The sequence below is a fragment of the Chiloscyllium plagiosum genome, unplaced genomic scaffold (assembly GCF_037043375.1).
Source record: "Chiloscyllium plagiosum isolate Xiang-an unplaced genomic scaffold, Cpla_swu_hap1 HiC_scaffold_8, whole genome shotgun sequence".
Classification (NCBI taxonomy): Eukaryota; Metazoa; Chordata; class Chondrichthyes; order Orectolobiformes; family Hemiscylliidae; genus Chiloscyllium; species Chiloscyllium plagiosum.
This window is the reverse complement of record NW_028270146.1, coordinates 13,053,220-13,075,007: the sequence shown is the minus strand read 5'-3', so window position 1 is coordinate 13,075,007 and position 21,788 is coordinate 13,053,220. Positions and strand designations below refer to the sequence as shown.

The 21,788-nt window shown below is 40.3% G+C and overlaps 1 protein-coding gene across 2 annotated transcripts in view; it reads right to left on the bottom strand.

The window, feature by feature from the left end:
- Positions 1-21,788, bottom strand: part of ttc7b (tetratricopeptide repeat domain 7B) — a 371,811-nt gene that overhangs the window by 175,944 nt on the left and 174,079 nt on the right. For both annotated transcript variants that reach the window (XM_043696948.2, XM_043696949.2), the window contains exon 12: positions 1,687-1,804. In XM_043696948.2, the coding sequence (XP_043552883.2) occupies positions 1,687-1,804 (118 nt within the window). The remainder of the gene's footprint in view (positions 1-1,686; positions 1,805-21,788) is intronic.

Here is a 21,788-nt window from a genome sequence, read left to right as displayed (position 1 = left end):
ATTTAACAGTGAGAGCCAGGTGTCATTCTGGTGAGTCCATATAGCATGCTATCCAAGACCAATGTGTCCTTCCCTGAGGTGTGGTGCCCAGAGCTGAACATGGCACTTTAGGTGTTTGTAAAGTAAGCATCACAAACGTTCCAACCCGTTCTGTTTGCAGTTCTCTGGATATACTAACCAGCATTCTATTAGTCTTTTTCATGAGTTTTGTATTTGATCATGATATTTTACTGATCTATGTACACAGACCCCTAATTACTTTTTGACCTCTACACTTTCTAGCTTTCCATCATTTAGAACGTATTTCCCACACTCAAAAATATTGAAATCCATTTGGCATAGCCTTCTTGATTCACTTTATTTACATCTCTTTGGAATTTTATGCTTCCTTCTATAATGTTAAAATGCTGACAATCTTTGTGTCATTTGCAAACTTATGAAGCACTCTGCCCTGTGATCTAAGCTGTGAATAATTATAGTTAATACTTAAGGTTCCAAAATGTAATCATAGTTTCCAAAAAGGAATTGAATTGTTAAATTATGTAGATAAATAATTTAGGACTTGGTGAAAGATCAGGGGTGTGGGACTGACTGAATTGTCCTCTGACAGAATTGGCATAGACTCAATGCCCTGAATAGCTTCCTGTTTGTGTCCTGCCAATTTGAGATAATTTGAGGATGCAACTGAGGTGTTGTATTAAAAATTTGTGCATGAATAGGAAAGATCCAATTGATATCCTTTCTTCTTGCCCCAAACCGATTTAAGACATCAACACAAACTGCTGGAGAAACTCAGCAAGTTTAGCAAGATCTACAGCCAGAGAAACAGTATTAATACTTCAAGCTCAATGACTCTTCTATGGAGCTGAAGAGGACTGGAAAATGAAACGTTTTTACCCTGCAGTGTTCCAGTGAAACCTAATGCATGCTAGAGGACACCATCTTACTTTTGATTCGATACTTTTAGCTTTCGGGGCTCAACACTGCATTCAAGAACTTCAGGGCATGAACACAATCCTCCATTTTTATTATCCTCCATCAGATATCTTGATGGCATAGATTTGCTCTCAGCAAAGGTGACCTATTTTCAACTATTCACACCTATCAATAATATCAGTTTGCATCTATATCTACCTTTAATAACTTTAACTTTCCACTTGTGCTTTGCTGTGGATGCCCTCACCATCTGTTCCACTTATTTCTCTTCCTGCTCAACAGCACATAAACCATTATTTTCCAGCCTCTTTCAGTTCCAAAGACGACTCAACCAGGTCGAAAGATTAACTCTGCTTCTCTTGCTACAGATACTGCCAGACCCACTGAGTTACTCCAGAACTTTGTTTTTATTTTAGATTTTCATCATTGGCAGTATTTTGCTTGTAAATGGTTTGAAACGACACGGTAAGCCTGGCACATTTCCTGAATTAAGAATTCAAGGTGACTGTGCAGGATACCACAGAGTCTAACAAAGCTGAGGTTAACTGGCACCAGATTTAGATGTCGAATGCTTAGTAGGAAAAAGGCAGGAAGATAAGGAGCTATGCAGCTCTAGGAAAAAAAGACAAGTTAGAGGAGCAAAAGTAATTATTCCTAATTTCTCCATGAGAATACAGGGAGGACTACATCGCACTGTATAAATCATAAGGCCATGCTGCCAAGTTTTGTGACTTTATATGATGCCCTTACCATCTGTGGCCTGGAGACTGTAGGTTAAGCCAAGTGCTAAGAAACCTTTGGCCCGAAACTCAGGTTCTTTTTCATTCATCTCTGTTACCATCTTAGCAAACTGCTCACCCTCTTCTAACTGGAAAAGAAAAACAAAAACAGAGATCATGTTAAAAAACAATGATTATGACAAAAAAAGGGCAAAGTAGCTGCTGGTTTCTGAATCCACATTCCCAGAAAACATAGAATGGTTACATTTGGCCTGACATGCCTGTGCTAGTTCTCTGAAGGAGCAATTCATCTTGTATCACTGATGTTTCCCCATGATGCTGGATATACCTTCTTTATGGATAATGATTCAAATACAGTGATCAAGTCTGCTTCCATCATACATTGCATTCAGATCACAAACAATTTTTGCTTTCATGTCTTTATTGTTTCTTTTGCCAAAAACCTTAAAGTATTCACTCTGGTCTTAGATCCTTCTGCCAATGGAATAGTTTCTCCCCACCCTCTTCAGACTCATGATTTTGAACACCTCCGTTGGACCTCCTTTAAACTTACCTGAAGAAAACAGTCTCAACTACTTTCACTGAATTGGGTCAATTAGCTCAATTGATTGGACAGCTAATTTGCAATTTGCAACAACGTTGGTACAATTCCAACACTGGGCTGAGATCACCATAAAGTACTCTCCTTCCCAATCTCTCCCTTCACCTGAGGTGTGGTCACCTCAAGTTAACCAATTCCAGCCGCTAAACAGAAAGCAGCCTATGGTCCGATAGGACTATAGTAACTTTACCTTTATGTAACTGAAGCACATTCTTTAAGGTCTTCATATTCTTCCTAAAGAATGATGCAAAGGTTGGAACTAAATGTGTCAGTTGAGGCCAAACTAGTGTTTTGTACAAATTTGACACGGGTTCCATTTTGTACTCTATGCCTATGCAAACAAGTTAAAAATCACACAATACCAGGTTACAGTCCAACAGGTTCATTTGGAAGTACTAGCTTTTGGAGCACTGCTCCTTCATCAAAAGTCTAAGAGCTTTTTGTCTATTATCTGCTGTATCAACCCAACATATCAACATTAATGATTTAAGCACAAGTACATTCCGGTCCCTTTGCTCTTGCATCTCTTTCAGAATTGCACCCTTTTGTTTTATAGCGTCTCTGTATTCTTTCTACTGAATTGAATTATTTCACACTTCTCTGCATTAAATGTCACCTGCCATTTAAACCCCCTTCCAGCAACCTAGCTCCTTGTCAAGTTCACAATATTTCTACAACATTCATCCTTCAACCAAGGTAAGAAAAATATCAGTTCTTTCTCACATTGCTATTTACGGGATAGTTGTGTAAGTAGTAACTGCATGAAGTTCCTATTAATATTTATAAGGGAGTCTAGGAACGTATTAATTAAAGAAAAACTTGTATTCACACCATGCCTCACTGCTTTTCAGGATGCCCCAAAGCACTTTACAGCAAATTAAGTGCTTTTTAAGTACAGCCACTGTTTTAAGTCAGGAAACACATCAGACTGCGAATACCCTTGCCAACTTTTATAGGTGCGTCATCGAGAGCCTTATGTCTGGATGTATCACCACCTGGTATGGCAACTGTACCATTCAAGATCGGAGACGGTTTCAGAGAGAGGTGAACTCAGCCCAGACAATCACAAAGGCCAACTTCCCATCTATAGAAACCATCTACCAGACCCGCTGTCAAGGAAAGGACGCCAGCATTCTCAAAGATCCATCCCACCCTGGCAATGCTTTTCGACAACCTCTACCATCAGGGAGAAGGTACAGAAGCCTGAATATATGCACCAGCCAGTTTCACAACAGTTTCTATCCTACTGTTGTTAGAATACTGAATGGACTCTCAAACTCTTAGCATTCGCCTGTACCTGTGCTTTTGTTTTTGCTGCTGTTTACTTATTATTTATTTATCTATGCTACCTAACTCTGTGATCTGCCTGTATTGCTCGCAAGACAAAGCTTTTCACTGTGCCTCAGTACACGTGACAATAAATTCAATTCAATTTCCATCTAGCCAAGACCCACAAACAACAATTAAAGATGGCATTGCACACAAGTCTCTGGAATGGAACTTGAAACTCAATCTTCCGACTTAGAAAATTCTAACTCAAATTATTTGCAGGAAGGTTCTATAGAGCATTAGTATTTCTCATGATAATCTCTCAATAATCTAAGATTTGAAGCACTTAGCTTTAGAATCATTGACAGCTGTTCAGCTCTAGATTAGTGTGGTGCTGGAAAAGCACAGCCGATCAGGCAGCATCCGAGGAAAATCAACATTTCAGGCAAAAGCCCTTCATCATTGCCCAGCTATTCAGCCCCTTGAGCCCTTAACACAATTCAATGAGATAATGGCTGATGTGTATATTCTGCTTCTATTCACATGACTTGGCTCTAGATCATTTGATAACCTTGGCTAAAAAGACACCATTAAAACTAAAACAAAATAAAGAACTGCAGATACTGGAAATCTGAAACTGAAAAACAGAAATTGTCAGAAGCTCAGCAGGTCTGACGGCATCTGTGGAGAAAGAAACAATTAATGTTTAGAGTCCAGTGACCCTTCTTCAGAACACTGAAGGATCACTGGACTCGAAATGCTAACTCTGTTTCTTTCCAAGATCGTGCTAGACTGGCCAAGTTTCTCTAGCAATTTCTGTTTTTGTTTAAGAAACTGTTCATCTCAGATTTAAATTCATTGAGATCACATGCTAAGAGTTTGAGAGTCCATTCAGTATGCTAACAACAGTAGGATAGAAACTGTTGTGAAACTGGCTGGTGCACGTGTTCAGGCTTCTGTACCTTCTCCCCGATGGTAGAGATGTGATCTCAATGAATTTAAATCTGAATTTATGGGAGAGTTCCACATATCTATAATGCTTTGAAGGAACAAGTGTTTTTTTTAATTCCCCCATTGGATGTGGGTGCATTCCCTGCCCCTAGCTGCCCTTGAGAAGGTGGTAATCTGTCTTCTTGAACCAATGCAGTCCATGTGCTGTAGGGAGACCCACCATGCCAGGGAAGTTTTATGTCTTGATTCAGTGTCATTGGATTGTTCCAAATCAGAATGCTGAATAGCTTGGAAAGAAAATTGCAGTGATAGTGTTCTCATGTATCTGCTGCCCTTGTCCTTCTCGATGGAAGCTGCTGTTGGCTTGGAAATGCTGGTGAAGGACCTTTGGTGAAATTTTGCAAGAGGCAGATGGTACATACCACTAATAGTAAGCATCAGTGATGGAGTGGATAATTGTGGATGTGGCCCCAAATCAGGTGGCTACTTTGTCCTGGATGGTATCAAGCTTCTTGAATGCTGATAGAGCTGCATCTATCCAGGAAAGGAGAAAGCATCCCACTATGCTCTTGACTTGTCCCTTGTAGATGGTGGACAGACTTTGGGAACCAAGGGATGAGTTGCTTATTACAGGACTCCTAGCCTTTAACCTCCTCTTGTAGTCACTGTATTTATATGGTTGGTCCAGTTTCTGGTCAACAGTAAATCTTAGGAAGTTGATAGTGGGGGGATCCAGTCATTGAAATATCACTGAACGTCAATGTATACAGTCAGAATTTCTCTTCTTGGAAATGATCATTGCCTGGCATTTGTATGGCGTGAATGTTATTTGCCAAGTTTCAACCCAAACCTGAATTTTGTTCAGGTCTTGCTTCATTTGAACAGAGCTGGAAATGTATTGCTGGAAAAGCGCAGCAGGTCAGGCAGCATCCAGGGAACAGGAGAATCGACGTTTCGGGCATAAGCCCTTCTAAGGGCTTATGCCCGAAACGTCGATTCTCCTGTTCCCTGGATGCTACCTGACCTGCTGCGCTTTTCCAGCAACACATTTCCAGCTCTGATCTCCAGCATCTGCAGACCTCACTTTCTCCTTCATTTGAACAGAGACTGTTTCAGTATTTGAGGAGTTGTGAATGGTGCTGAACATTTTCTAACCTCTCTCCTGAATGGCCTGCCTTTGATTTTAAGTTTATGTCCTCATTCAGTGTAAAGATTTATGAACAAGATGAATAATTTTTCACTTAAATGTACAGAAAGTCCTCTGCTAGTTTTACCAGTTCATTCATCAATGTAGCTTTGCAAATTTATGGCTCCATTACACTACATACAATGTCACCAATCTTTGTGCCAATGGCAAACCTATTAGATGAGAGAATCAAAGATTTATAAGGATATATTGGACTGTGGTATTCAAAACACAATAAATTAGGCACAATTTTCTTGTGGGGGTCGAATGGTCTATTTCAGTTTCCAATTTGTGTTCATGTTATCAAAATCATTGATATCAGACCCGCTTGTGGCACAGTGGTAATGTCCCTACCCCTGGACCAGAAGGCCTGGGTTCAAGTCCCACCTGTTCCATGGCTGTGTAATAACATCTCTGAACAGAATCATTAGAAAAATAGGTTAAATTAAAAAAATCTAAATCATTGATAAATATAATTGATAGTTGAGGTCCCAGCACAAATCCTTGTGTGATATCATTATCCAATGTCTCTATGGTCTTCTCCCAATGGTCAATGGTAGAAGACTTACTTCCTCAAAAGTTAAGTTAGATTTATTAGACATAACTTCCCTATTGTAAACTGCACACAAAACATATGAATTAGGCAGAACCCCAGGCTAATGTTCTGGAGAAACCAGCAGATGGTGAAATTCAAATTCAGTTAAATTCTGGAATGAAAAGCTACGCTAATAGCAATTGATGTTGATTGCTGCATAAATGCATCTGACTGATCTTTGTTCTTTAGGGAAAGAAATTTATCACCCTTACCCAATCTGACCCATAATGACTCCAGATCAACAATATCTTTTACTCTTAATTGCCTTCTAAGCAATTAAGGATGGGTAAAATGCTGGCATAGCCAGTAATGTCTATATTCTGGCATACCATTCACCTTTCTGATTGCCTACTGCACCTGCTTTCTTCAGTGACTTACTGATGCAGACACCCAATCTCTTTACACATCTACAGCCTCGAACATTTTACCATTTATGGAATAATCTTGTTACAACTCCAGTGGGAAGAGTGAGCTGGAAATCAAGCCCCATTATTCCACGAGCCACACCAAAAGTGTAGATGCCTTATTCAATTATTAGTCAAGTTGTTTCACCTTACTACTCCTTACACCATCCAGGATAAAGCAGCCACTTGATTGGGGCCACACCCACAATCATCCACTCCCCCACCACAGATGCTTACTATTAGTGGTATGTACCATCTAGAACAAAAAGAGACTTCTACCAGGCTTTTCAATAAACTAAAAAAAAACACATTTATGAGAGGTAAAAGTATTCTTCAGTAAAGTAGAAAACTGGTTATTAACAAAACTATTATGCAAACTAAATTATATCCCTCAATCCCAAACACACACCCCTTTGCACACAGACAGGAAAATAGACATACATGACCACAGTGTTATTATTATGGGTAGGCTAAAAAAAACTCAACAAAAAAGGAATAAAAGCAATAGCTCTTAGATAAAGGGGCAAATTCAGTTGACAAAGTCGGGTTCCTTTGAATTCCTGTTCATGAGATCTGATTGCTGACAGTCAAAGATTCTTGGAAAAGCTTTAGAACAGATTTCAGATTCAGCTGAGAAACAATTCAGAATTCTTTTTTCTGAAAGTTTATTAGCTTTCTTTTCAAACTATTTCACTGAGAGAGATTGGTATGGCACTTCTTTTAGGTCCAAGCTTTGACTCTTACTGAGAGACAGTACTGCTTGACCGTAAAAACTTCTCCAGCATATGTTCACAGCCTTGAGGCATGGTCTGGGAAAAAGACTTAGTAATTCTGCTCAGAGGCTGTTGCTGGGTGATGGCAGTATAGATCCATTGGGGTTTTCCTGGTCTGTCTGCTGAACAACGTTGCTGGACATTGCTTTCCAAAATTACTTGTTTAAAATTTCCTTTAACATTTTGACTTATCAGTTCCAAGAAATCACATGACAAGTCCTTCTCAACCTAGGTTTATATTCCAATGTCCCAATAGGTTTATATTCCAATGCACATAAGTATAAGCGTTCCCAACTCTGAGCACATCTGTTCTTTCCAGCAAAGAAGTTAAACCTCACAATTTTCACATAATTTTCCATTTGCCATGTTCTTGTCGACTGTAAAAGTTGACTGCTAAAATTTCTTGAAGCTGCTTTATATCTTCCTCACATTCGCATTTATTTTCATGAATTCTGCAAACTTTGAAATAATATATTTCATCCTCTCATTCAAATCATTGATAGATGCTATGCATGTCCAGGGTCCAAGAATGATACTTGAAGTACCCCAGTTTGCCAATATGAGAGAAATCTATTTATTTCTATTCTGTCATCTGCCTATTAGCCAATCCTTAATCCACATCAGTACATTACCTCTTATTCCATGCATTAAATTTTGTTAACCAACCTTTTGTGGGGGGGGACTTTAATAATTGCCCGCCTAAAATCCATATATACAAAGTCCACTCACTCCCCTTTATCAATTCTAACAGTACCAACAGGCTTTCCAAACACACTCTACCACTCACAAATCCACACTGACCATTCCCAATCTGAATGATTATCCAAGTGTAAATTTATCATAACCCTTGTAATAGATTCTAGTGCTTTCCCTCCTACTGATGCAACACAAATAGGTTTCTATTTCCCTGTCTTTAAAGTAATGCGATAACATTTGTTTCCCTTGAATTTACAAATATTTGAAGATGATCATCACTGTATCTATCAACACCATTGCTATTTCTTTCAACACCCTGGGATAGAGAACAATGTTCCCTTTAAGCTGTGCAGTTGTGTTGGAGCACCATGCCGAAATCGGCACTGATTCTGGAAGTCACTGCCATGCATGGGCATTGGAGGCTCATGCAGCTGCTAAGAACATTAGAGTGCACATTCATCCTACAGGCATATCAACATTCAGTCGTATTAAACTCTCCAACACGTTCTTCGTACTAATACTAGTAACTATAGGCCGGTGACTAGTAACTATAGGCCGGTGAGTCTCACTTCTGTTGTGGGCAAAGTCTTAGAGAGAATTGTAAGGGATAGGATTTATGCACATCTAGATAGGAATAATGTGATCAAGGATAGTCAGCATGGTTTTGTGAAGGGCAAGTCGTGCCTCACAAACCTTATTGAATTCTTTGAAAAGGTGACGAAGGAGGTTGATGAGGGGAAAGCGGTAGATGTGGTATATATGGATTTTAGTAAGGCGTTTGATAAGGTTCCCCATGGTAGGCTACTGCAGAAAATACGGAGATATGGCATTGAGGGTGAGTTGGAGGTTTGGATTAGGAATTGGCTGGATGGAAGAAGACAGAGGGTAGTAGTTGATGGCAAAGTTTCTTCATGGAGTGCCGTCACTAGCGGTGTTCCGCAAGGATCTGTTTTGGGACCATTGCTGTTTGTCATTTTTATAAATGACCTGGAAGAGGGGTTAGAAGGTTGGGTGAGCAAGTTTGCGGATGATACGAAAGTCGGAGGAGTTGTTGACAGTGAGGAAGCATGTGGCAGGTTACAGCAGGATATAGAGAAGCTGCAGAGCTGGGCAGAAAGGTGGCAGATGGAATTCAATGTAGCTAAGTGCGAGGTGATTCACTTTGGGAAGAATAACAAAAAGATGGGGTACTGGGCTAATGGTCGGATACTTGGTAGTGTGGATGAGCAGAGGGATCTTGGTGTCCATGTACACAGATCTCTGAAAGTTGCCACCCAGGTAAATAGTGCGGTGAGGAAGGCATATGGCGTACTGGCTTTTATTGGTAGAGGAATTGAGTTCCGGAGTCCTGAGGTCATGATGCAGTTGTATAAGACTCTGGTACGGCCGCATCTGGAATATTGTGTGCAGTTTTGGTCGCCATACTTTAGGAAGGATGTGGAGGCATTGGAACGGGTGCAGAGGAGGTTTACCAGGATGTTGCCTGGTATGGTAGGAAAATCGTATGAGGAAAGACTGAGGCACTTGGGGCTGTTTTCACTAGAGAAAAGAAGGTTTAGGGGTGACTTGATTGAGGTGTACAAGATGATTAGGGGGTTAGATAGGGTCGACAGTATGAACCTTTTCCCGCGTATTGAGTCGGGTATTACAAGGGGGCATAGCTTTAAATTAAGGGGGGGTAGATATAGGACTGATGTTAGGGGTAGGTTCTTCACTCAGCGAGTCGTTAGTTCATGGAATGCCCTGCCAGTAACAGTGGTGGACTCTCCCTCTTTATGGGCATTTAAGAGGGCATTGGATAGGTATATGGAGGATAGTGGGTTAGTGTAGTTTAGGTGGGCTTGGATCGGCGCAACATCGAGGGCCCAAGGGCCTGTACTGCGCTGTATTCTTCTATGTTCTATGTTCTATGTTCTAATAGCAATTTTCCCTCAATTCCTCATTCTACATGATCACTAGATACTAATTTTGGGTGGTTGTTTGTGTTTTTTACTGATGCAAAGTAATCACTTAGCTTTTCTGTCATTTCTTTATTCCCTATTAAAATGTTTTTCAACTCTGTCTGCACTGGACCCAGATTTGTTTTAGCGAAACACTTCATTTTTATGTGCATGTTGAAGCTTTTACAGTCCACTTTTAAGTGCTTTGCTATTGATATTCATATCTCATTTCTCACTTGTTTTATCAGTTTCATCATCTTTTGGTGCATCAAAAAATCCTTCCATTCCTCAGCTGTATTACTATTTCTGACAATTTTATGAGCATATTTAAAATCTTGTACAATCCTTAACTTATTTTGCTAGCTATGGTTGACTGACTTATTTTGATTTTTGAGTCTTGAGACTGTATAATTGTTGTAAGCTATGTACTAATTCCTTAATGATTATCTATAGCATATGTATTGTTATACCTTTTAATATGGCACCCTAATCCATCTCATCCAATGTTCCCTTCACCACTTCATAATTTTCTTTTATTCAAGTTTAATAGCCTGGCTTTAGATTAAACTATCTCACGATCAAACATAATGCAGAATTCCACCAGCTTATGGTCATTCACACTTCCAACTTTTTTTGTTTAAAAAAAGGTTAAGATTATTAATTACTGCTTTCCATTACACAACACCAGAAAACCATTCCTCTCACACTCCAGAAACTCATTCTCCACAACAATAGTGCTCACTTAGTCTACCCAGTCAATATGTAGTTTAAATCACCCATGCTTACTGTATCATCCATGCTAAATGCCTTCTCTAATCTAATTAATGCCATGGCCCATACACCATTATATTTCTTCCTTCAAATCATGTTACACATACTGTGTTCAGTCAGTATGATGCCATTAGCTTTGTCTCTTCAATATTATTCCACATTCTAAGACTCGTTGATGCTCCCCTTTGTTTTGCATGCCTTCTAATTTCACAAGCCAAATTTTTTCTTCATTTTATCAGCTTACTTCCTTCCATCCTGAGCTAACCTTCAGGTCCCTGTCCCTTTAGTTTAATCGTCACAAATTCCAGACTAAATAAATAGAATTAAATTTTACCAGCAGACACAGAGGATTATGAACCCATGTCCCCAGAGCACTAGCCTCTGGAATCTCTCATCCAGTAACATGCCACTTCATTAACATCCTACCATGCTATTATGTCACCTTCCACCCCATAAGCTTTTATTTTCTACGATAACTTTTGATATGACACTTGATTAAATACTTTCTAAACATCTAAGCATAATACACTGATTGGTTTCCCTTTATCTTTAGCAAATGTTACTTCCCCAAAGAACTCTAATAAATTGGTTAACATGTCTTCCCTTTTGCAAAACCTTGGTGACTCTGCCTGAGAAAACTTGCAGTGTTCTTCTATAACACCTTCCCTATAACAGATGTTAGCTTAACGTAAGGCCTGCAGCATTCGGCCTTACGTCTACTTCCCTTTCTGAATAAGAGTGTTATACTCACTACTTTCCAATCTAGTGGAATCTTCTCCAAATAAAGAGAATTTAGAAAATGAAAACCAATGCATCAACTATCTCACTAACCATTTCTTTTAAGACCTTTTGGTTAAAATCCATTGAGACCCAGTGACCTGTCAGGCCACAGATCCAGCAATTTAGTGGGCGGCACGGTGGCCCAGTGGTTAGCACTGCTGCCTCACAGCGCCAGAGACCCGGGTTCAATTCCCACCTCAGGCGACTGTCTGTGTGGAGTTTGCACGTTCTCCCCGTGTCTGCGTGGGTTTCCTCCGGGTGCTCTGGTTTCCTCCCAGTCCAAAGATGTGCAGCTCAGGTGAATTGGCCATGCTAAATTGCCCGTAGTGTTAGGTAAGGGGTAAATGTAGGGGTATGGGTGGGTTGCGCTTCGTCGGGTCGGTGTGGACTTGTTGGGCCGAAGGGCCTGTTTCCACACTGTAATGTAATGTAATCTAAAATTTACTCAGTATCACTTCCTCGAGTTTCTCCCTTCCTGCAACTTCCAGATTCACAGCTATTTCTCAGATGTTACTGTATTCTCTATAGGGAAGACAGATGCAAATTCTTTGTTTAATTGATCTATGTCCTTATTTGCAATCATTAATTTCCCAGATTCACTTTCTATAGAACCAATATTCACTTCCTTAACTAATTTCTTCTTTAAAAAGTCTATGGAAAGTTTACTACCTGCTTTCATATTTCTGACTAATTTACCTTATACTCTGTTTCCTGCCTTAATAATTTTTTGCTGTCTTTTGTATAGTTTCCAACCTTCAACCCTGGCATAATTACATGCTTTTATTAGTTTACCCCCACTTTGGAATTCTTCTTTCTCATGGAATATAATTATTCCATTAATGATACCTTAAATGTCTGGCTGGATTGCTATTGAACCTAAATCTATTTTGCTAAATCATTTTAGCACGGTATTTTCATGTCTTCATAAACTGATTGTATTTTACTTTAAAATACTCGTTTGGATCCATTCTACTCTCCCTCCAACTGAATGCACAATTAGACAGTAACTGCTACCTTCACCATGATGGCGATTTACTATTGATTTTTTCTGATGAGCTGAAATTACTGAGAATGCTCAGTTACTGTTCTTTATTATAAGTTTTAATAAGTTATCAAGAACATATGTCCGATGAACAGATCTCTACTTTCCTCATTTCTTTTTCTCACTTGTTTCAAATTATGGCATATATCTAAAAGAAAATTCTACAGTTAAGGCAGGTTTGGAAGATTATGGCTACATCCCTTGGAATTTTTCATCTACTTCCTTTAAAACCTGGGTGAGAAAAATCAAATCCAGGGATTTATAAGTCTTTCATGTCATTGATTTTCTTTTTAATACTGTTCTCTTGCTTTCATTAACAGTATTAAGTTAGAATCCTTGCTAATTTCTCTAGAATTACAATTATATTTCCCTCTTCCTCCATTGTGAAGACTGATATCAAATAATTAAACAACATGTCTACCATTACCTCTTCTTTTTATTTACACGATTGCTCACTGCTGTTTCAAAGGTCTTCTTTAGGCATGATTATATTTTCCTTCAAATTTTATTGTAAAAAATGTCTTGTATTAATATTGATATTCTTTGCATGTTTAGTTTTACAAACATCATTGCCGTATGTAGTAGACCCAAAACAGTTTAGTAAATTTCATGACCTATAAAATTCAAATACAGAGTAACCTCGATTATCCGAATATCAGAATATCTGGACAACATTGCAAAGTTCCAGTGCTTGGCTGAACTGTATTATCAGGCATTCGATTATCCATAAAGTTAATTATCCAACAAAATACTCTGTATTCCTTGCTGGTTACATACTGGCTTCTCAGTAACATACTAGAGTGCTCAATGATACCATAACAAGGTCTTCAGTATGTCATTTTTATGATTATGATCAATGGAATTTCCTGCCCAGTGACGTAGTTGACATTACTTCAGAAAATGTTTTTAAAGCTGAGGTAGATGTATTTTTGAACAATGAAGGAATTAAGGGTTACGTTGAGAGGGTGGGTAAGCGGAGCTGAGTCTACGAAAAGATCATTCATGATTTTACTGAATCGCAGAGCAGGCTCGAGGAGCCAAATGGCCTACTCTTGCTCCTAGTTCTTATATCAATTGATGGTGATTTACTATTGATTCTTTCTGATTAGCTAAGTTACTGAAAGTGCCTGGTTACTGTTCTTTATTATAAATTTTAATAACTTCTTAAGAACATATGTCAAACAAATACTTATGTTCTTATATCAATTCTACTTGTGTATGAATTTAGGCAGTATTGTTCCAAACCCTTTGATAAGGATATAACTCAACCTTGGAAAAGTTAAAAGTGCACAGACAATTCCTGCTGAGCTCAAATGTACCCTGATGCTTTCAATGTCACACAGGTAAACATTTAAACTTTTATTTAACATTTATTTTTGTACTGTTTAATTACAGGTTTGAACATTCCTTGCTAATTCTTCCCTTGATTTGTTCATTTATCATGCCTCTCCAAATAACCTAAAAATGTTATGCTGACAGTGAACTTTTGTGATGGTTGATTGTGTTAGCCAACTTGTTTGTAGCAAGTCACTAATAGTATGAATAATTGGTTATGTTAGTGAAGGTGACCACATTGTCAGGAGAACTCCCAACTCTCCACTTATGATCATGATCTTGAACAGACAGACAAAATCTATCTAATATTTCATCTGAAGAACGGCACCTCACGATAGCGCAGCACTCCATGCACTGGGATACCTGCCTGGAATATCTGTTCAGGATTCCAGAAGAGAACTTGAACCTTCGACCTTCTGACTCAGATTAAGAGTGATGTCAACTCAGTCAGTCAAGTAAGAGAGTAAGCCAAAAATTAATGAGGGAGGGGAAGCTGCTGCTTGTAAGTGAAAAGTTGAAATTATCACTTGAAACATTAGAGCTGTTCCCTTAGTCCCAAGAGGTAATTACATTGTTGCTGTAAATGACACGAGACAGAAGTCATTTATTATCATAAATTAAAGGATGCATAACCAATTATAACATCAGTCAGGTGTTTTATTCAGCAGCTCATGAATATTTCAGTGCATTAACTTTCACCTATACCATTCTCAACAGCCTTAACTTAGAAGAGAAACTAATTAAGTAATGATTAATTTTACTATTACAGATACAATGAGCAATGTATTAATGCAGAAAATACCAACCTCTGGTCCATTTTGCTAATTTTGTCCATCTTAGATATAAACTGTTGTGACCTACAACAATCCATCATTCAGAGTCATAATAACACACCATTCAGAACGAAGATATTTGAATCGTTCATGGGATGTGTGTGTCACTGGTAAGGCATGTCTTTCTTGTCCATCTTGAATTGCCCTTGAACTGAGAAGCCTATTATGCTAATTGACAGAATAGATCAGAGTGAACCACACTGCATGTCAACCACATGGGAGCCAGACCAGGTTAAGGACAATAGATTTCCAAAGTGCCTGGAAGAAACCCACTGGGAGAATGTGCAAACTAGACACAGACAGTTGCCTGAGGGTGGAATCAAACCTGGGTCCCTGGTGTTGTCAGGCAGCAGTACTAACCACTGAGCCACCGTGCCTTCCCTAAGCTGGAGTTATTAATAAAATGGGTGAAATGACATTATTTGGTATGATCAACATGCCACCAACTAGTGGGGAGGATATGCAGAAATAAATTGGAAGGCAATTACAAAGACGTGTAAACATCATTGACCATTAAAAATGGCAGACTTTAATGATCCAAACATAGTCTGGGATAGTAGTAGTGTAAGGAGCAGTGAAGATACTGGCAATAATCTAATAACAATTGATAATAATCGTCAACTTTCCTTGGATTCAGGGTGGTGCAAAAGGACTGGAGGATTACAAACATTATGTCTTTGTTTGAACACATTTGTAAAGATCGGCCTCGCAATTACAGATCAGTCAGCTTAACCTTTAGTGGTGAGGGAACTTCTAAAAACAATTATTCAGGAAGATTTAATAACATAATTAAGGATAGATAGTGTCGTGGGAATGTAATTAGACTAATAATCCAGAATCCCAGGCTAATGTTCCGGTGACATGAGTGTGAATTCCCCCCATGACAGGTTACGAAAGCTGAATTTGGTAACATTCTGGAGCAAAAAACAACCATGTATCCATATCAATTTTTGTGAATGCCCATTTGGTTCACTAATACCCATTTGGGAAGAAAATCTGCCATCCTGACTTGGTCTGGCTTACATGTGACTTCAGATCCACAGCAATGTGACTGACTCTTAACTGCCTGCTGGTAGGTTAAGGATGGGCAATAAATACTCACAAAGACAGCATTACACAAACTCCACAAATGAATTTTTTTTAAAAGTCACACGGAAAAATATTGGTTAATTGGAAGGGTCAGCATAAGTTTATTAGATGAAAATTGCATCCAACTAACTTGGAATATTTTAAAAGATAACACAGAGGGTTAATGAGGTCAAGGCTGCTGACATAGTATATCTGGACTTCTAAAAGGCATTTGTTACAGTCCCACATAATAGGTGTGTAAGGAAAGTCACAGGCCATAAAATAAAAGGAACTTGAAAACAAAATGGACTGAGATTTATGAAAAAGAGTAATGGTTAATGAGTAACTTTCAGGCTTCAAGTTTTCAAAATCATGAGGAGTTTAGATAGGAAGAAACTTTTCAGGCGTAAACGGATTGAGAACCAGAGGGTGCACTGGGGGAGAAACTGGTCTGCGCTCGGCCCATTTTATGCATGGAAAACGGATGCAACACATACCAATTTATTGTAGACCTTTGTACGCCTCTGGGGACAGTTCAGGGTAGCAAGGTGGGGGTATGTTACAGGCCACAGAAGACAGGATAGTGGTTACAGCCTCCTATCCTCTGATTTAAAAGTAGAAGTTCTTTTAAAAACTGGGAAAGTGGGGCATGGGTGATTTACGTTCTCTGCAAGACTAACTACATTACAGGCTGGATCAAGACCAGAGTCAAGATTCACTCACAAAACATCAAACTCATATCAAAAATGGAACATGCCCCCATTAGCACAATCTCACAATAGGCAATGCATTTATCTACATATCAGTATTAAACAATTAGAAAATCTGAGCCTGTTATTTCATCGACCTGGTTTGGTTTGTGACATCAGAAACAAAATCAGGAATTTCTGGAGAAACTCAGCAGCTCCGGCAGCATCTATGGAAAGAAAGTAGTCTTAAAGTTTCGGGTTCAATGATCCTTCTTCAGAATGGCTCTGGATGGCACAGTGGCTCAGTGATAAGTACTTCTGCCTCACAGTGCCAGGGACCCAGATTCAATTCCAGCCTTGGGCGGCTGTCTGTGTGGAGTTTTCACATTCTCCCTGTGTCTGCGTGGGTTTCCTCCAGGTGCTCTGGTTTCCTCCCATAATCCAAAGATGTGCAGGTTAGGTGAATTGGCCATGGGAAATTGCCCACAGTGTTCAGGGCTGAAAATGTGTTGCTGGAAAAGCGCAGCAGGTCAGGCAGCATCCAGGGAACAGGAGAATCGACGTTTCGGGCATAAGCCCTTCTTCAGGCGCTTTTCCAGCAACACATTTTCAGCTCTGATCTCCAGCCTCTGCAGACCTCACTTTCTCCTCCACAGTGTTCAGGGACATGTAAGGTTAGGTGCCTTCGTCAGGGGTATATGCTTCGGGGAGTGGGTCTGGGTGAGATGTTCTTCGGAGGGTCGGTGTGGAATTGTTGGGCCAAATGGCCTGTTTCCACACAGTAGGGATTCTATGAAAGTGTATGAAGGGTTCCAAGTGATTGATTATGATAGGGGACTCTCGATCAGAGGCATAGACAGATGTTTCTGCGGTCGGCGGTGAAAAATCAGAATGGTGTGTTGCTTCCCTGGTTCCAGGATCAAGGATGTCTTGGAGAGGGTGCAGAACCTTCTCAAAGGGGAGAGGGACCAGCAGGTGGTTTCTATACACATTGGAACTGGGAAGGAAAGGGGATGAGATTCTGAAGGGAGAATATGGAAAGTTAGGCAGGAATTTAAAAAGGTGGTCCTCGAGGGCACCTGGATTACTCCCGGTGCTATGAGGTCGTGAGGGTAGGAATAGGATGATAGAGCAGATGAATGCCTGAGGAGTTGGTGCAGGGGAGAAGGGTTTACATTCTTGGATCATTGGAATCTCTTCTGGGAGAGAAGTGTCCTGTACAAGAAGGGCAGATTGCACCTGAATTTGAAGGGGACATATAGATTAGCTAGAGGTGCTCAGGAGGTTTTACACGAGTAATATTGGGAGGGGAAGGAGGGGGGACCCAGCTAAATAGTGAGGACAGAGATCAATCTGAGACTGGTACAGTTGGGAAAAGGAGAGTGTCAAACAGTCAGGGCTGACAGGAACAAAGCAGAGAACAAGGTAGGACTGATATATTGAAATAAATGCAGTTTAATTTAAGAGACCTAACAGGGAAGGCAGGTGAACTCAGGACATGGTTAGGAACATGGGACTGACATATCATAGCAATTACAGAGATGTGGCTCAGGGATGGACAGGACTGGCAGCTTAATGTTCCAGGATACAAATGCTACAGGGAGGATTGAAAGGGGGGGGCGAGAGAGGAGGGGGAGTGGCATTTTTGATAAGGTATAGCATTACAGCTGTATTTAGGGAGGATATTCCTGGGAATCCATCCAGGGAAGTTATTTGGGTGGAACTGAGAAACAAGAAAGGAATGATCACCTTATTGGGATTGTACAATAGACCCCCCAATAGTCAGCGGGAATTAAGAAACAGATTTGTAAGGAGATCTCAGTTATCTGTATGAATAATAGGGTGGTTATGGAAGGGGATTTTAACTTTCCAAACATAGACTATGACTGCCAGAGTGTTAAGGGTTTAGATGGAGAGGAATTTGTTAAGTGTGTACGAGAAAATTTTTTGATTCAATATGTGGATGTACCTAACTAGAGAGGATGCAAAACTTGACCTACTCTTGGGGAATAAAGCAGGGTAGGTGACTGAGGTGTTAGTGGGAGAGCAGTTTGGGGCCAGCGACCTTAACTCTATTAGTTTAAGTGATGGAAAAGGATAGACCAGATCTAAAAGTTGAAGTTCTAAATTGGAGAAAGGCCAATTTTGACATTTTAGGCAAGAACTTTCAAAAGCTGACTGGGGGCAGATGTTTGCAGATAAAAGGATGGCTGGAAAATGGGAGGCCTTCAGAAATGAGATAATGAGAGTCCAGAGATAGTATATTCCTGTTAGGGTGAAAGGAAAGGCAGATAGGTATAGGGAATGCTGGATGACTAACGAAAATGAGGGTTTGGTTAAGAAAAAGAAGGAAGCATATGTCAGGTAGAGACAAGATAGATTAAATTAATCCTTAGTAGAGTATAAAGGCAGTAGCAGTATACTTAAGAGGGAAATCAGCAGGGCCAAAAGGGAACATGAGATAGCTTTGGCCAAAAGGGAACATGAGATAGCTTTGGCAAATAGGATTATGATTAGATTAGATTAGATTAGATTAGATTACTTACAGTGTGGAAACAGGCCCTTGGCCCAACAAGTCCACACCGACCCGCCGAAGCGCAACCCACCCATACCCCTACATTTACCCCTTACCTAACACTACGGGCAATTTAGCATGGCCAATTCACCTGACCTGCACATCTTTGGACTGTGGGAGGAAACCGGAGCACCCGGAGGAAACCCAAGCAGACACGGAGAAAACGTGCAAACTCCACACAGTCAGTCGCTTGAGGCGGGAATTGAACCCAGGTCTCTGGCACTGTGAGGCAGCAGTGCTAACCACTGTGCCACCGTGCCGCCCAAGGAGAACCCAAAGGGATTTGATAAATATATTGAGGACAAAAGGGTAACTAGGGAGAGAATAGGGCCCCTCAAAGATCAGCAAGGCAGCTTATGTGAAGAGCCACAGGTGTGGGGGAGATACTAAACGAGTATTTTGTAGTGTTTACTGTGGAGGAGGACAAAGAAGATACAGAATTTGGGGAAATAGATGGTGACATCTTGAAAAATGTCCATATTACAGAGGTGGTGATCCTGGATGTCTTAAAACATGTAAAAGTGGATAAATCCCCAGGACTTGGTCAGGCATCCCCATAAATATGTGAGAAGCTAGGGAAGTGATTACTAAGCCCCTTGCTGAGATATTTGTATCATCGAAAGTGACAGGTGAGGTGCTGGAAAACTGGAGGTTGGCTAACGTGGTACCATTATTTAAGAAAGGTGGTAAGGACTGGTCAGGCTGACCAGGGACTGGTGAGCCTCACATCAGTGGTGGGCAAGTTGTTGGAAGGAATCCTGAGGGATAGGATTTAGATGTATTTGAAAAGCCAAGGACTGATTAGGGAAATCATGTCTCACAAAATTGATTGAGTTTTTTGAAGAAGTAACGAAGAGGATTGATGAGGGCAGAGCAGTGGATGTGATCTATATAGACTTCAGTAAGACGTACGACAAGGTTCCCCGTAGTAGACAGGTTAGCAAGGTTAGATCCCATGGAATACAGGAAGAAGTAGCCATTTGGATACTGAACTGGCTTGAAGGTAGAAAACAGAGGGCGGTGGTGGAGGGTTGCTTTTCAGACTGGAGCCTGTGGCCAGTGTTGTGCCGCAATGATTGGTGCTGGGTCCACTAATTTTTGTCATTTATATAAATGATTTGGATGGGAACATAGGAGGTATAGTTAGTAAGTCTGCAGATGACACCAAAATTGGAGGTGTAGTGTATGGCGAAGAAGGTTACCTCAGAGTATAATGGGATCTTGATCAGATAGGCCAATGGGTTGAGGAGTGGCAAATGGAGTTTAATTTAGATAAATGTAGGGTACTACATTTTGGGAAAGCAAATCAGAGCAGAAATATACACTTAATGGTAAGGTCCTGGGGGAGTGTTGCCGAACAAAAAGACCTTGGAATGCAGTTTCATAGCACCTTGAAAGTGGAGTTGCAGGTAGAAAGGATAGTGAAGAAGGTGTTTGGTATGCTTTCCTATTATTGGAAAGAGCATTGAGGTCATGTTGTGGCTGTACAGGACTTTGACTAGGCCACTTTTAGAATATTGAGTGCAGTTCTGGTTTCGCTCCTATCAGAAACTTGAAAGGGTTCAGAAAATGTTTACAATATTGCCAGGGTCGGAGGATTTGAGCTACAGGGGGAGAGGTTGAACAGGCTGGAGTGTTCAACACTTGTCGAATGCCTTACTGAAGTCTATATAGATCACATCCACTGCTCTGCCGTCATCAATCCTCTTCATTACTTCTTCAAAAAAACTCAAAACAATTTTGTGAGACATGATTTCCCATGCATAAGCCATGTTGATTATCCCTAATCAGTCCTTGCCTTTCCAAATGACCTTACAGGAAGTTTATAAAATCATGAAAGGCATGAATAGGGTAAATAGACAAGGACTTTTCCCTGGGTTGGGAGAGTCCAGAACTACAGGGCATAGATTTAGGGTGAAGGGGGAAAAAAATTAAAAGGGACCTAAGGAGCAACTTTTTCATGCAGAGGGTGGTATGTGTATGGAATGGGCTGCCAGAGGAAGTGGTGGAGGCTGGTACAATTACAACATTTAAAAGGCATCTGGGTGGGTATATGAATAGGGAGTGTTGGGAGGGATATGGGCCAGGTGCTTGCAGGTGGGACTAGGTTGGGTTGGGATATCTGGTCGGCATGGACAGGTTGGACCGAAGAGTCTGTTTCCGTGCTATGCATCTCTGTGACTCTAACAGTTTCACCTGCAACTTGTTTTTGATCCTGATTTCCAGCATATACAGTTTGTTGGTTTTTATTTGGTTTGTGACATGCTTATTACTCTTCCCCACCATGTTCTATTTTGGGCTCTTTTAGCCCATCTAGTAAAGAGCTTCATTCTGAATATCAGCAAGTGGCAGTGAGGATGAAGTATCAGTCAAGCTGATGTGAAAGCCTGCCATACATATCTATGCTCTGTGGGCCTTGGTCCTCTGCACTGAAACGCTATTGGCAACACTGTCTGCAATCTAATGAGCTTCAGCATAACAACACTACTTTCACAGAATGCTGAGCAGCTCAGACCTGCCACACAGATCATTATTTTGGTTTATAAAGGGTTCTGAAATGAAAGAAACTCCAGGGAGAGTGTACAAATTCATAGCCATCCCACA